General features: G+C 39.7%; 1 protein-coding gene across 2 annotated transcripts in view; it reads right to left on the bottom strand.

Annotated features, from left to right (window-relative positions):
* The window catches only part of UTRN (utrophin), a 573765-nt gene that overhangs the window by 431394 nt on the left and 126198 nt on the right, over positions 1-16173 (bottom strand). For both annotated transcript variants that reach the window (XM_030809793.1, XM_030809794.1), the window contains exons 4-7: positions 4966-5058; positions 3306-3383; positions 2863-2955; positions 469-641 (exon numbers count right to left, since the gene is read on the bottom strand). In XM_030809793.1, coding sequence (XP_030665653.1) covers positions 469-641; positions 2863-2955; positions 3306-3383; positions 4966-5058 — 437 coding nt within the window. The remainder of the gene's footprint in view (positions 1-468; positions 642-2862; positions 2956-3305; positions 3384-4965; positions 5059-16173) is intronic.

Genomic DNA, 16173 nt, shown 5'->3' with positions numbered 1-16173 from the left:
GGTAGTTTTCTTCCGTGATTTTTTTTTTTTTTTTTTGAGACGTAGTCTCGCTCTGTAGCCCAGGCTGGAGTGCAGTGGCGCGATCTCCGCTCCCTGCAAGCTCCGCCTCCTGGGCTCACGTCATTCTCCTGCCTCAGCCTCCCGAGTAGCTGGGACTACACGCGAGAGCCACAACGCCCGGCTAATTTTTGTATTTTTAGTAGAGATGGGGTTTCACCGTGCTAGCCACGATGGTCTCCATCTCCTGACCTCGTGATCCGCCCCCCTCGGCCTCCTAAAGTGCTGGCATTACAGGCGTGAGCCACCGCGCCCAGCTGGTATTTCTTTTCTTAAACTTTTGGTAGAACATGTGCAGAAAGGAGAGCAGTGGGACTGGAGAAGGGGCTTCAGGGAGTAGTGGTGGCAGCAAAGGGACAGAGAGGAGACACGAATTTGTAAAGCCCACTTCTAGACAGAGTAATGTCTCACTTATGTCGGTGGAGGACAGCATTAAAGGCGAGTCCATCTGTCCAGCTGGTGGTGAAATTGAGGACATTGACTTGGCTGTAGGGCCTGGTGGTCTGACGCACCCAGCTGAGCAGGATCTTCTCACTGTTCGTCTGCTGCAGGTCTGACATGACATCCTTCATGACATCTTTCACCTATGTAAGGGAAACCAGGCCTGTTTATAACCAATACTTCAATAATTTACTTCAATTTACTTCAATGAAGTCCTTGAAAAAGCAATATTGCACTAATTAACCATTATGGATCAGGTAACTGGCATTCATTTTACTTCAGATTTTTCTGTAGACACTAGAGCAATACATTTTAACGGTGATTATTTGGGGGGACTAGAATTTGAGGTGATTTTTAACCTCACTTTTATACATTACTGTGTTTTCTGTATCTTAAGCAACACTTGTACTATGTTTGGTTACAATGAACATAACTTTCATAGTCATAGAAAGTCATATTTTAACTGTGTTTACAAAGACCTTTTCAATTAAAAAAATTTTATTTTCTACAAAAATGAGAAAGGAAAAACTTTTGAGTGACTACAAAATAAAGTATCTTTCCTGATTGCAATCACAATTATACTCTAGAACTAACATTTTATATTATTATTCTAAATTACTAAATATGTTTTATGAAAGTGCTCAAAGAATGACATAGATCTATCTAAGGGACACAGGAGCCAATTTAAGGGGCTCACACTGGCCAAATCCAGGATGACTTGAACACTGAAATTAGTACTAGTAAAAGATTATAAACCTATGCAAATGTCGATGAATCTATACTGATAGACAAGTGAATAAATGAATGGAGAGAGAGATAAGATAGAGAAACAAGAAACAAGGGGAAGCTCTTCCTTACAAGTAGAAAGCCAACTAATGTAGAAAGATTAATGAAATTAGAAAATCATTATCTATCAAGCATCATAATAATAGCTGGTCCAGGCAAAAATTATGAATGGGTGCTAAAACTAATGAATAAAAGTTTGATAAAAACTAAATATTTATACAGTCTCAAAGTATATCCCCACCTGATACTTTTAATAACAAAGGGTAGTCAATTTACAGGGAAGAAACTTGGTAAATACCACCTTAGCCAAACAATCAAAGTTAACACTGCCAGAAAAAGAACTAATAGACATCACCTGTCCCCGATATGATGCACTAAGAAGAACTCACGTCACTTTTGTGACGTCCCTGACAAAAGTGAACAACCTGAACTTAATCATAAGGAAAGCTCAGCCAAGCCCAAGCCCACTGAGAGAGACATTCTACAAAATAACTGGCCAGCACTCTTCAAAAATATCAATATCATGAAATACAAAGACTCAAAAACTTACAGATTAAAGAGGACTAAAGAGACATGAAAAATAAATGTAGTGCATGATCTCGGATTTTCTTTTGCTACTAAGGATATTATTGGGACAACTGACAAAATCTTAAGATCTGTGGATTACATAATTGTATTATTTCAATGTTATTTTCTTGATTTTAATAATTATATATTAAGTTTTCATATTTAATAATCAATAAATGGCATTTTAAATATCAATATTTTACAATTCATATTATTATACCAATATGCTACTGTGTTTACATAAGAGAGTCCTTGTTTTTAGGAGAGTGCCATGGTTTTAGAAAATACACACTAAATATTTTAGGCAGATTGGGAGAGAGTACAAATGAAATATAGACAACTGGTAACATTTAGGAAATGTGAGTGAAAGGTACTTGGGAATTCTTTGAACTATTCCTGCAACTTTTCTAGATATGAAATTATGTCAATTTTTGAAACTTAAGAAAGGTAGGTACTTTTTTTCCTGTGCCAGGAAAATAGGGCATTTTGTCAGCCTCTTCCACTGAAAATTGTTATGAGTTGAATTATGTTCTCTAAAATTAATATGCTGAAGTCCTAACCCTCAGTACTTCAGAGAGGGGCTCTATTTGGAAATAAGGTCTTGCAGATGTGACTAGTTAGAATGAGGTCATACAGGAGTAAGGTGGGCCCTAAATCCAATATGACTGATGTCCTTACAAGAAGAGGAAATTTGACAGATACGCACACAGGGAGAACACCACGTCAACACTGGAGCTATGTTATCACAGGCCAAGGAACTGCAAAGATTGCAGACAAACCACCAGAATTTGGGAGCAAGGCCTGGATCAGAGTCTCCCTCAGAGCCCTCAGGAAAAACCAACCCTGCTGATGCCTTGATCTTGGACTTCCAGCCTCCAGAACTGGGAGACAACAAATTTCTGTTGTTCAAGCCAAACAGCTTGTGGTACTTGGTTACGGCAGCCTTAAGAAACTAAAAGACAAACAATACATTTTCCATCTCTATTAAAAAGTGACTGGAAATTTCCCCACCTGCCAGTGCAAAATGATGCTCCAAAGTAACCCCAAAGTCAGTTTATGATTTCCATCCACAATGTCAGTTCCCCCTATATTCACTAATTCCACCTATTAAGACAAAACAAAAAACAAAAACAAAAACACTTTTAAGACAATTACTTCACAGAACTCCAGGTTTTTATTTTAGCACATTTGGACAGCAGTATAAGTAAGAGATAAGAGAAATTTCATTGAGGTAAGCTTAAATCTCAAAAATGTATTATTTATACCACAGATCAATATAGCCCTCAGAAAAAGCACATGACCGTTTCTTCACTCACAGAAAAAGTTCAACATTTCTCATAAGAAAAAATGTTTGCCAGAATCAGTGGATGCCAATGCATCAAGCAGTTGGTGAGTTTCACAATAAATAATGCAGATGGCAGCACAGACCCCCAAAACTCACATTACACGCTTACATTGTTCTGATGTAAAACCTGCAGCACTCTGTTGACGTTATTTAAGGCATGTACCCTTGTGGAACCACGTTCCTTTGGCTGGAAAATAAAATACAAAAGCAAGTAAAACTGATTGTCCCTTCATATGCCTGACTAACACTAACATTGAGATACACACAGAAGTGCAGCTCAGCGTGCAGGGCCCCTCAGAGGCAGGAGCTCTGGCTGAGGTCTCAGGTTACCACCCTGGAAGCTGGTGTTTACAGTATGAAAATCCCTCCACTAACAACATCTTAAGATACCAGTTCCCTAACTCGCATGCACATTGAAATCTCATAGGTAGCTTCATAAAAACACCAATCCCTCTGTCCAACCCCACCTCCAAAGAGTGTGGCTTAATGGGTCTAGAGTGTGGTCTGGACTTGGGATTTTTAAAAGATTGCCTGTAGTTCTAATGTGCAGACAAGTTTGGAAACCAGTGCTCTATGAACAAAGCTTCCTTTCTCTCAACTGGTCTGGCTGCAGAAGGATTTTAGAGAAATTGTGTCCTCTTTATTCTGCACAGATGTGAACAGAGCAAGGAGGATTCAGAGGCACCATCCCAGGCTCCAGGTAGCATTGCAAGAGCCCTCAGAAGGCAGGGAATTCCCATCTGGGGAAAGATAACCTATGCAGCTTCTTTCTACTTCACTGGCCAGGGAACCTTATCTGAGACAGGGATCAGCCTGTCTAACAGTTGTCTACCCACCACCTGGAGGGCAGAGGGAGAGAATGACATCCCACACTTCTGAAAGAAAGAAATTCATCTTCAGGAGTGCATCTCTCTGTACTATGATAGTAATTCTACCTCTAGACTTAACATTTGTTCCCATAAATGCATCCTCGTCATTGGCAGTTTTTTCTGCATGAGTTTGGAGTACCCTACACATAAAATAATAGAGTTGTATTTAAAAAATAAATCAACAAAATATAATCCTGAAAATCTGAATAAAAAATAGATGTCACAGTTTTTAACAACTTTTTTTTTTCTTTTTGAGACGGAGTCTCGCTCTGTTGCCCAGGCTGGAGTGCAGTGGCGCAATCTCGGCTCACTGCAACCTCCGCCTCCTGGGTTCAAGCAATTCTCCTGGCCTCAGCTTCTCAAGTACCTGGGATTACAGGCACATGCCGCCACGCCCAGCTAATTTTTTGTATTTTAGTAGAGATGGGGTTTCACCATGTTGCCCAGGCTGGTCTCAAACTGCTGACTTCGAGCAATCCGCCCACCTCGGCTTCCCAAAGTGCTAGGATTACAGGCGTGAGCTACCGCGCCCAGCCTTAACAACTATTTTAAAAAATATTTAACTTTTAAATGTGTTTGTCTCCAGACTCTACTGTTCCAAACATTGTGTCCTCTCTATAAATCCATTCTTTTTTGTAATTCTCTCATCCTGGGCTGTCTCAGAGCAATAAACATTTAAGGTAATTTTATCTTCAATAAAAACAGAGCCCTCATAAGAGCCAAAATGTTGTTGTATCAAAGCACTCATTAAAATGCTTTGTTAAAAATGTTCCCAATTTCAGCCTTTACATTTGAACATAAAGTAAAATGGATACTTTCACTTTAATGGGTACCCACAGTGGGTCATCAAGTATCAGTAATGACTGGAGCCTCCATTGTTTACAAAGATGACTTGCTCACCAGTGATGTTCCTGTGAGGCCTTCTAGAAGATCCAATAGCTTCCTTCCATCTTTGAGGTCTGTGAACATATCATTGATGGGTGGTTTCCCACTCTGTAAAAGAAAAACACAAATAAAATATGGGGTATGCCAACAGCAGAAACTCCATATATACCTGGCAAATAAATGAGTGGCTTCATTTTTTGTTCAATTAAAATGTTGTGGATGATCTGCAGACTATCCAAATTTGTCTTTTGGGGTTTTTAATTTTTTTTTTATTTTTTTATTTTTTTATTTTTTTTTGAGACAGAGTCTCACTCTGTCGCCCAGGCTGGAGTGCAGCGGCGTGATCTCGGCTCACTGCAACCTCCGCCTCCAAGGTTCATGCCATTCTCCTGCCTCAACCTCCCGAGTAGCTGGGACTACAGGCGCCCGCCACCACGCCCAGCGGATTTTTTATATTTTTAGTAGAGACGGGGTTTTACCATGTTAGCCAGGATGGTCTCAATCTCCTGACCTCATGATCCGCCCACCTCAGCCTCCCAAAGTGCTGGGATTACAGGCGTGAGCCACCGCTCCCGGCCCAAATTTGTCTTTTATAGAAAGAACAAGTACAAATACAGAAATTTTCAAATCCCATAAAGAATATTTTAAGCTGAAATAAATTGCATTTTTCCTTACAAAGAAAGCAAATCAAGCTGTTGTTAACATTGATAGGCCTTCAGGCATCATGGTTCATGCCTGTAATTCCAGCACTTGGGAGGCCGAGGCAAGCTCAGGAATTTGAGACCCGCCTGGCCAATATGGTGAAACCTCATCTCTAGTAAAAATACAAAAATTAGCTGAGCATGGTGGTAAGCACCTGCAATCCCAACTACTTGGGAGGCTGAGGCAGGAGAATTGCTTGAACCCAGGAGGTGAAGGTTGCAGTAAGCCAAGATCGTGCCACTGCAGTCCAGCCTGGGCAACATAGCAAGACTCCATCTCAAAAAAAAAAAAAAACTACAAAGTCTGGACATAATTTCACACAAATATACAGTAAAGTGGAAGAAAGAACAATGAACGACAAAATAATAGGCCTTGAGTATGGTATATGTTCCTGAGAAAGCAATGATAAGGAGATGCATTAAAATGTAAATGAGCCTACAACATCCGGGTGTAGAGGCCAACTAAAAGTATGAGGACTGTCACTTCATCACTGCATCTCACATCACGGTATGACAATGTCTTCCAGCCTTTCCATTATGGGAGCACGTGATTTGGTCATCAATTTCAGGGCTGAGGTGTTCAGTCTGTATTTCTGGTTATTAATTTCTTAACACTTAAGGCACTTTGGGCTTAACAATTTAATACTTTTTGTGCTTAAAACTAGTACCAGTCCAAGATTTTAACTGATAAAGCTTATAGAATTCCTAAACTCTTGTCCCGGATAAATAGCATCAACTCCCACAGATAATCCTGCTCTAGCGTCTGATGCCAGAAAATCTCACTCCATTCACTGTAAGTTTGGTAGATCCTTGCCTGTCTGTGATACGATGAATTATTATGCAATGGGGTGATCACCGCATAGAAAATCAGGAAGCCTCGGCTTTAAGTACAGTTTGACCATTAACTACCTGGTGAACCTGGCTCAGCTACCTAACCTTTTAAATCAAAAGTCACTGTAAAGATCAAATAATAGAATATTATAAGAAAATGCCCTGAGAACTATAGAATACAATGTAATATTTAATAAATGTTGTATTATCTTGTATCAAATTACTGCCTTGTATAATAAAATCTCCACAAAGATTAACAGTCCCACTTCCTGTCAATAATAGATATTTTTTAACCAATACTTCTTTTACCTTCTTCATTTCTCACTTTAAAAAATACATACATATCATTCATATGAAGCAAAACTTTACTCTGAGTTTGAAATGGAGGAGAGGGAAGAAGGAGCCATTCTGAAGTTTCCTAAAATTTGGCATTACTCCTTCCTTCCTTCCTTCCCTCCTGATTCCTTATCTGTTTTTATTGTGTGTGTGTGTGTGTCTGTGTATGCACACGTGCATGTGCCTGAAGAGACCTGAATTACAAAGATGAATAAAGATTCCATATTTCTGCACACTCAACAGCTTACCATTCAGTGGAAGAGATACTCTTTTTTAGAAAATAATAATTACAGTGATGTGTAAGGTCTGGAATAGAAAAGTGTGCTAGTGCTATAGGAGCATACAGGAGAGAGAGACCCCAAGACCACTGCAAGCCAGGGAGTGGGCAAAGGCTTCAGACAGGAATTGACCCTTGAACTAGACTTTATTTAGTTTTTTACAAGGCATAATTTACTTACCTTTTTAAAAATTTAGATTCAGGGAGTTCACATGCAGGTTTGTTACATGGGTACGTTGTGTGACACTGAGGTTTGGGTCTCGAATGATCCCATTGCCCAAGTAGTGAACCCAGTACCCAGTAGGTAGTTTTTCAACCCTTGTTCCCTTCCCTCTATCTGTTTTTAAATAATTATTAGGTATAGCCAACTCATAATTTTTAGATGTGCCTTTTTCATTGTTCATATACTCCAGATGAGGGAAAGTGCAGTAAAGTTTTCACCACAGAATCAGTAAAGAATAGATTGTTACTTATTCATATCTGAAACAAAGCTGCTTTTCTGTTCCCAGCTGCGTTTTTCACAGGCAGCGATGGATTCAGGGACAAAGAGATTTTCTCCATCAATCAAAATAATACAGAGATGTGCAAGATGCAGGGGCCACTTTCCAGAGGCAGAGCTTCAGGAAGCCAGGTAAGGGGTAATTTCCCCTTGAGGGGAAAGTCCCCTGAGGACTTGCTACCCACTGTCATTAAAAGCAATGGGTAGAAGTGGCCTTTGTCACCTGCCTAACTCTAATCCCCCTCCCCCACCCAACCAGAAGTACAGTTCTGCAAAATAGCCAACAAATAACCAAATTCACTTTCAGGTCTTAGGCATAGCAAAAATATATCATATAGGTAAAGCGCATGGGAGAAACAAATGGGGTTATATAGGCATAGAAAGGATCTTAGAAAATACTGATGATGGCAAGGGCAGCTAATATAACACCTGGGCAGCCTGTAACCATTCTCAAATCCACTCTCCACTTTCCAAAAAATAATATAATATAAAACAACTGGCTGGGCGTGGTGGCTTATGTCTATAATCCCAGCACTTTGGAAGGCCAAGGCGAGAGGATCACTTCAGCAGGAATTCAAGACCAGCCTGGCCAACATGGCAAAACCCCATCTCTACTAAAACTACAAAAATTGGCTGGGTGTGGTGGCACACACCTGTAATCCCAGCTACTTGGGAGACTGAGGCAGGAAAATTGCACTACAACCTAGGCAACACAGCAAGACTCTGTCTCAAAAAAACAAACAACACCACCACCAAAAAAAAAAAACAGCATTATATAAAAGAAATATAGGCCAGGCACAATGGCTCATGCCTGTAATCCCAGCACTTTGGGAGGCCGAGGCAGGTGGACCACGACGTCAGGAGATCGAGACCACCCTGGCTAACACAGTGAAACCCCATCTCTACCAAAAATACAAAAAAAAAAAATTTGCCGGGCATGGTGGCGGGCGCCTGTAGTCCAAGCTACTTGGGAGGCTGAGGCAGGAGAATGGTGGGAACCCGGGAGGCGGAGTTTGCAGTGAGCCAAGATCGCGCCACTGCACTCCAGCCTGGGTGACAGAGTGAGACTCCGTCTCAAAAAAAAAAAAAAAAGAACTATAAATATTTATTCATATTATAAATAATTATGGATGTCCATCAATGACCTCATCTGTTAACAAGAGGCCTCTTATTGGCCATAGAATTTTGGGCAAGTTACTTGGCCTTTCTGCATCTATTTGTTTAGCTGTTAAAAACTAAGATGACAGATGTTCATTAAATGGTTGAAGTGACTATATTACAAGCATAACTTTAGTGTTTTCTATTGGCAGAAAAGTGTAGTAAAATATCAGCAATATCTGAAAGGACTGAGACAACAACTAAGCACTTCTTCATCTCGGGCAGGAAGGCAAAAGCAGGCCCTGAACATGAGAACATGGTAGTGTCAATTCACAGAGAAAGATCTCACAAGTCTCAGGTTTCATTAATATGTCATATGATGACCTGCAGGAACATATCTCATCAAAAACAATTAACTACCTTTTGTTGTAAAGTAAAAGCAGCCATAGACAATACATAAACAAATAAACCAATTGGAATGACTACCTTCCAATAAAACTTTATTTGTAGACACTAAAATTTGAATTTCACATAATTCCCACATGTCACAAAATATTACTCTTCTTTTGATTTTTTTGCAACCACCTAAAACTGTAAAAACCATTCTTAGCTCATAGGCCATACAGAAACAGGCATTAGAAATATGAAATGTTCTTAGACATAATGATAGCAAGCATTTACTATGTATCAGATATGTTCTAAGAGACTTATAAAGATTTAGTTGTATTATTTAGATGTATTATTTATTTCCTTTTAATAGTATTTCGAGAAAAACAGCATCATCTTCTTCATTCTACAGGTGAAGAAACTGATGTGGAGGTGACTTAACAAATGAGAGGCAGAACCAGGATCTGATACCACAAACATAGATTTAGGATCTGGCTCTAAATCTATGCTTTCAACATCTGTGCTATACTGCTACTAAAATTATGAAGGCACAGGACTAGGACAGATAGGGAAGAAAATATTTCATCACTGGACTGGGATATGTAGGGAAAAAAATATTTAATCACTGGAGTGGGTGGGATATATTTAGTAGCCTCCCAAAGAGAGCAACAAGATATATACTATATTTTGATGAATTCAAAATGCAGACTATTTTTTCCTAGTACCCACTTTAAAGCGTGTCTGGTGCTTTGGTATCACAAGCTGTAAACTTGGGATCCACTCTGCGAAACAGCTTGGAAATGTCAGAAGTCATCTATGAATAAAAATAAAAACTGATTCATCCTGACAGTTAACCTCTTATTTCGATTTTGAACTCTTTGCAAAGACTCATTTGCAGAGACTTCTCTGACAAAGAGAATACAGTTGAATAATGCATTTGGACAAATATTTAGTGAATACCTCCTTTGTGCTTGGCCCTGCAGAAATGCCAAGTTCAGGTCATTCTCCTTATTCTCAAGAGAGTTTCCATAGTTTTTCAATAAATACAAAATGGCATAAATGAGCAGTCTTGAACTTGAAGGGTATATAAGCCTTGGGTCACATTTAACTTTAAAAAAATTAAACAACCACATGACACGACTCTAGATGACAGATACTACAGCACTGGTGTGGCCAGCTTTGGCCGTCCCCAAGTCTCATCTCCCTCTACCATCACCATTTTGACAAGTGAGACCAGCATTCATGCTTGCAGCTGGGACACTACTGCTGCTGGATTTTAAAATGTTAGAGCACAAAGGCAAACGGTCATCACAATGCACGGAGAGAAGCCAGGGGGGTCTAGCGGGGAGCAGGGGCTGCAAACAACTGCAGTGATGACACATTTGAGGGAAGCAAACCTGATGGGCCCCAGGCACATCTGGAGAATCAGCTGGCTCTGCAGGCTCAAGTGGCAGCTCCTGCTCAGTTCTAGCTAAGGGCGGCCATATGGGAATTCAGGTTCACTGTGGGCAGAACTTCTCATTTTTAAAAAGAAGATGGAAATCTGAATTTATATGTATAATCTCCTGGTAACTGTAATTTCCTAAAACACTGTGCTAAACAAATAGATCTTGTCTACAGGCACACCAGGTCATAGGGTAACCAATGAGCAATTTCTGCATAGAGCATGACCACATATAGGTGAAATATAGGATTAATCAAAGAGGAATGCCTTAAGGAACTGGTCAACTCTGGAGAAAGGCCACACACAAATATGCACGCATACACACACACACACACACACACACACACACACATCCACGGACTACAGAATATGATTAATTGCAAATACATCATATGTCAAGAAATAATGACTCTTGCTCAGGCCAAAAACAAAGGAGTCATTCCTGATTCATTTCCTTTCACTTCTCCACCTCTAACCCACCCACAAGCCCTGTCCTTCCACTTCCAAAAACACATCCCAAACATGACCACTTCTTACCATGGTCATTGTGTCAACTCTAGCCCAAACCGCCATTATCTATTGCCTGAACTCCAGCTCCAGCCAACCGATCTCTTTGCTTCTACGTAAGAGCCAGCATAATTCCAATTTTAATGTGCAGACCACATTGTGTCATTTCCCTGATTTACCCTAATGGGCGTCCATTACAGGCAAATCCAACCCAAACTCCAAATAAAAATCTTGTGAGATCTGGTCTCACCTTCTCTCTGATCTGATACTGTATTATTCTTACCCTACTTCAAAACTCCCAAAGCACAATTATTAATATTTCTATCACAGATCATGTTTTTCAGCAACAGTGGTAGTAACAGAAAAAAATCGATAAAAAATTGAATAAGAAAGTAAGATTTAGAAAGTGCAGTTTGGATTTCTTAAAAGAGTGAAATTCTAAATCTTTGTATCAATAACAAATCAGAAGCAGAATTGGGCCTTAGATTTTCCAGTAGAGAGATAGATCAGTGCCTACTTTCTGTCATACAGTATGCGAAAACCAAGGCTGGTGAAAGCAGCTCTTGACTTCACGGCACTCAGACTCCAAATACAGTCATGAGTCACTTAAGGGCAGGGATACATTCAGAGAAATGCATCCTTAGGTGATTTCATCATTGTGCAAACATCATAGAGTATATTTACACAAACCGAGATGGAATAGCCTACAACATACCTAGGCTAGATGGTATAGCATATCACTCCTAGGCTACAAACCTGTAGAGCATGCTACTGTACTGAATAATGCAGGCAACTGTAACACATGGTAAGTATTTATGTATCTAAACACAGAAAAGGTACAGTCAAAATATGATATAAAAGATTTTAGGCTGGATACAGTGGCTCATGCCTGTAATCCCAGCACTTTGGGAGGCCGAGGCGGGTGGATCACCTGAGGTTGGGAGTTGGAGACCAGCCTGGCCAACATGGTGAAACCCTGTCTCTCCTAAAACATAAAAATTAGCTGATTGTGGTGGTGCACACCTGTAATCCCAGCTACGCAGGAGGCTGAGGCAGAAGAATCGCTTGAACCTGGGAGGCAGAGGTTGCAGTGAACCAAGACTGTGCCACTGCACTCCAGCCTGGGCAACAGAGAGAGACTCCATCTCAAAAGAAAAAAAAAAAAAAGAAAAGATATAGTACACCTGTATAGGACACTTAACATGAATGGCACTTACAGGACTAGAAATTGCTCTGGATGAGTGGTAAATGAATGTGAAGGTCTAGGACATTACTGTATACTACTGTTGACCTTATAAACACTGTACACTTAGGCTACACTAAATTTATTTTTAAAATATTTTTCTTTCTTCAATAATAAACCTTAGATTACAGTAACTTTTTTACTTTATAAACTTTTCAATTTCTTTCACTTTTTGACTCTTTGATAATAACACAGCTTAAAACACAAACACATCACACATCTGTGCAAGAATATTCTGTTTCATTTTGTCCTTATTCTATAAGCCTTTTTCAATTTTTAAAACTCTATTGTTTTAGTTTTTAAACTTTTTTGTCAAAAACTAAGACACAAACATACACATTAGCCTAGGCCTACACAGGGTCAGGATCAACAATATCACTGTCTTCCACCTCCAGATCTTGTCCCACTGGAAGGTCTTCAGGGGCAATAACACACTTGGAGCTGTCATCTCCTATACCGATGCCTTCTTCTGGGACACCTCCTGAAGGAACTGCCTGAGGCTGTTTTATAGTTAACTTTTTTTTTTTTAATGAGTAGAAGGAGTACCCTCTAAAATAATGGACCAGACACAATGGCTCACACCTGCAATCCCAGCACTTTGAGAGGCCAAGGCGGGCAGATCATGAGGTCACGAGTTCGAGACCACCCTGCCAATATGGTGAAATCTCGTCTCTACTAAAAATACAAAAATTAGCCAGTCATGGTGGCACATGCCTGTAATCCCAGCTACTGAGGAAGCTGAGGCAGAAGAATTGCTTGAACAGGGGAGGTAGAGGTTGCCATGAGCCATAATCGTACTACTGCACTTCAGCCTGGGCAACAGAGCAAGATTCCATCTCAAAATAAATAAATAAATAAAATAATGATAAAATTATAATAAATACATAAACCAGTAACATAGTTGTTGGTTATCACTACCAAGTATTATGTACTGTACATAATTGTATGTGCTAGACATTTCTACAACTGGCAGCACAGTAGGTTTGTTTACAACAGCATCACCACAAATACCTGATGATACGGTTTGGCTGTGTCCCCACCCAAATCTCGAATTGTAGCTCCTATAATTCCCACATGTCATGGGAGAAACCCAGTGGGAGATAAGTGAATCATGGGGGCGGGTCTCTCCTGTGCTGTTCTCATGATAGTAAACAAGTCTCATGAGATCTGATGGTTAGTTCCCTGCACATGCTCTCTCTCTTGCCTGCCACCATGCAAGACGTGACTTTGCTCCTCCTTTGCTTCTCACTGTGGCCTCCCCAGCCATGTGGAACTGTGGGTCAATTAAACCTCTTTCCTTTATAAATTACCCAGTCTCGAGTATGTCTTTAGTAGCAGCATAAGAACAGACTAATACACTCGAGTAAATGGCACTGTGCTATGTATGCCCTTATAACAGTTACAGCATCACTAAGCTATGGGAATTTTTCAGCTTCATAATCATCTTCTGGGACCACCATCATATATGTGGTCCATCAATGACTAAAACATCCTTATGCGACACATGACTGTAGATTTAAGCAAAAAACAGTACTAACATAATATGGAAAACACGTTAAGGTGAATTTGCAAATCTAGCTTGGTGCTGCCAAAATTGTACAAAGAAACAGATATAGCAGGGAGACAGAATCCATCCTATGACTTACCTAAACCCATTATAAGCAATCAAGTTATAACTGCATATAATAAAAACAGTTGGAAGATAACAGATTTTAAATGCTTTCAAAAGTAACATGTCTGCTGAGTGTCATCTTACAAATGAATAACAAATTTGAGCCCTTTGACACTGATTATTTATTATTTATTTACACCCTATTTTCAAAACAGGATTTGGGACACTCTATTTAATTCAATTACTAGTCCCTGGCCGGGCACGGTGGCTCACGCTTGTAATCCCAGCACTTTGGGAGGCCGAGGCGGGCGGATCACGAGGTCAGGAGATCGAGACCATGGTGAAACCCCGTCTCTACTAAAAATACAAAAAATTAGCCAGGCGTGGTGGCGGGCGCCTGTAGTCCCAGCTACTCGGAGAGGCTGAGGCAGGAGAATGGCGTGAACCCGGGAGGCGGAGCTTGCAGTGAGCTGAGATTCCGCCACTGCACTCCAGCCTGGGTGACAGGGCGAGACTCCATCTCCAAAAAACAAAAACAAAAAAAAAACAATTACTAGTCCCATTGTTTACTGTGTGTGTGTGTGTGTGTGTGTGTGTGTGTGTGTGTGTGTGTGTAGTATATCTATATATATATACACAAACATATATAGTGTATATACCATAATATATTCACACTCTCCTCAGATTAATCTGAGATTAATCTGATGCCCCGATAGTTCAAAATGATGCCCAAGCATCTAGTAACATTGTAAATTTTATGGTCTCTCTCTCCCCCCCCTCATCTGTTTTTTGCAAGAAGTTGGTTAATTTAAAAATTCAAAAAGAAATAATTTAATGCAACATTTCTAAATCTTTTCAAATTAGAATCTTTAACTCATGAACCCCAATCTCAACACTGACACAAATGTAGCATCTTTGACATTCTTGTAATTCTTCGATTTCTTAATAATCAATAATGCATCAGTAAGCACTATGTACATCATCTTAGTTAATGATATTTATATGATAATACATTTTTAAACCATCATATGACAAAATGCTACACTCTTTCTCTTGGTGGTGGAATTAAAAGTAGTTTGAACAATTTTCTTTGGATTTACTGATTTATCTAATTTTTACAAAGTTTATGTATTATTGCATAAAACAAATAATAGATGTTTTAAAAAGAATGCTGTCTCTAGTCAAGATTAAGTAAAACGATAAAATTAGGCTCATCTCAATTATAAAATGTGTAGCTTAATCAATGAAATGAAGACTGTATGATATTTAGTATTTACTTTCATGATTCAACTCTGTGGTAAAAGAACAAACACAGCATTGCTTTCCACAGAGAAGACTGAAAGCAAAATGAGGGCACTGCAATAATGCCTAATGAGTGCCTTCCACACCTCGACAACAGAAAACCAGCAAAATGTGCTCCAGTCACTTAAACAATTAGGGAGTACAGATCTCTCAGCCGTTCTCTTTAAGAATTCTGGGTGGTCAGCACAAGTTGCTAAGAACTGAAAAAGATTCCATTTAGAAGCTTGCTTGGAAGGAGGGAGGGAGAGAAGAAGAGGAAGAGAGAGACAAGAGAAACAGATGGTGCCGGTCATCACAGAGTATGCCACATTAACTACAGAGCGATGATTTACAGTGTTTACTGTAAATGTGCAGAGAACACTCCAAATCAGTAAATGTGCACCCACCTTCAGAACTATAAAATACTGTAAAACACATGCCAAACCAAGTAATATCTTTCAGGGAATCACAAGTCATACAGACATGTAACAGAATGTTTACCTTGATTTTGGTAAGTTACTGGTATAGTAATGATAAAATCTGGGATGATAAGAAACCACTGTGGGGCTCAGATACCTGGCGGCCAGAGGCAGGGGCCGCTAGCATACTCCACGGACAATCAGGTGAGGTCTGGAGGCTGAATAAGCTCTGACTCCAAATTAGCAAGTTAAAAAAAAAAAAAATGGTCTAAGGACATGAACAGACAATTCTCAAAAGAAGATATACAAATGGGTAACAAGAATATGAAAAAATGCTCAACATCACTAATGATCAGGGAAATGCAAATCAAAACCACAATGCGATACCACTTCACTCCTGCACGAATGGCTGTAATCAAAAAATCAAAAAACAATAGATATTGGCAAGGATGCAGTGAAAAGGGAACGCTGCTGGAAATGTAAACTAGTACAACCACTATGGAATACAGTGTGGAGATTCCTTAAAGAACTAAAAGTAGAACTACCACTTGATCCAGCAATCCCATTACTGGGTATCTACCCAGAGGA

Source organism: Nomascus leucogenys, chromosome 3, assembly GCF_006542625.1.
Source record: "Nomascus leucogenys isolate Asia chromosome 3, Asia_NLE_v1, whole genome shotgun sequence".
NCBI classification, from domain to species: Eukaryota; Metazoa; Chordata; class Mammalia; order Primates; family Hylobatidae; genus Nomascus; species Nomascus leucogenys.
Note: the sequence above shows the minus strand (reverse complement) of the source record. Positions and strands in the feature narration are given on the sequence as shown.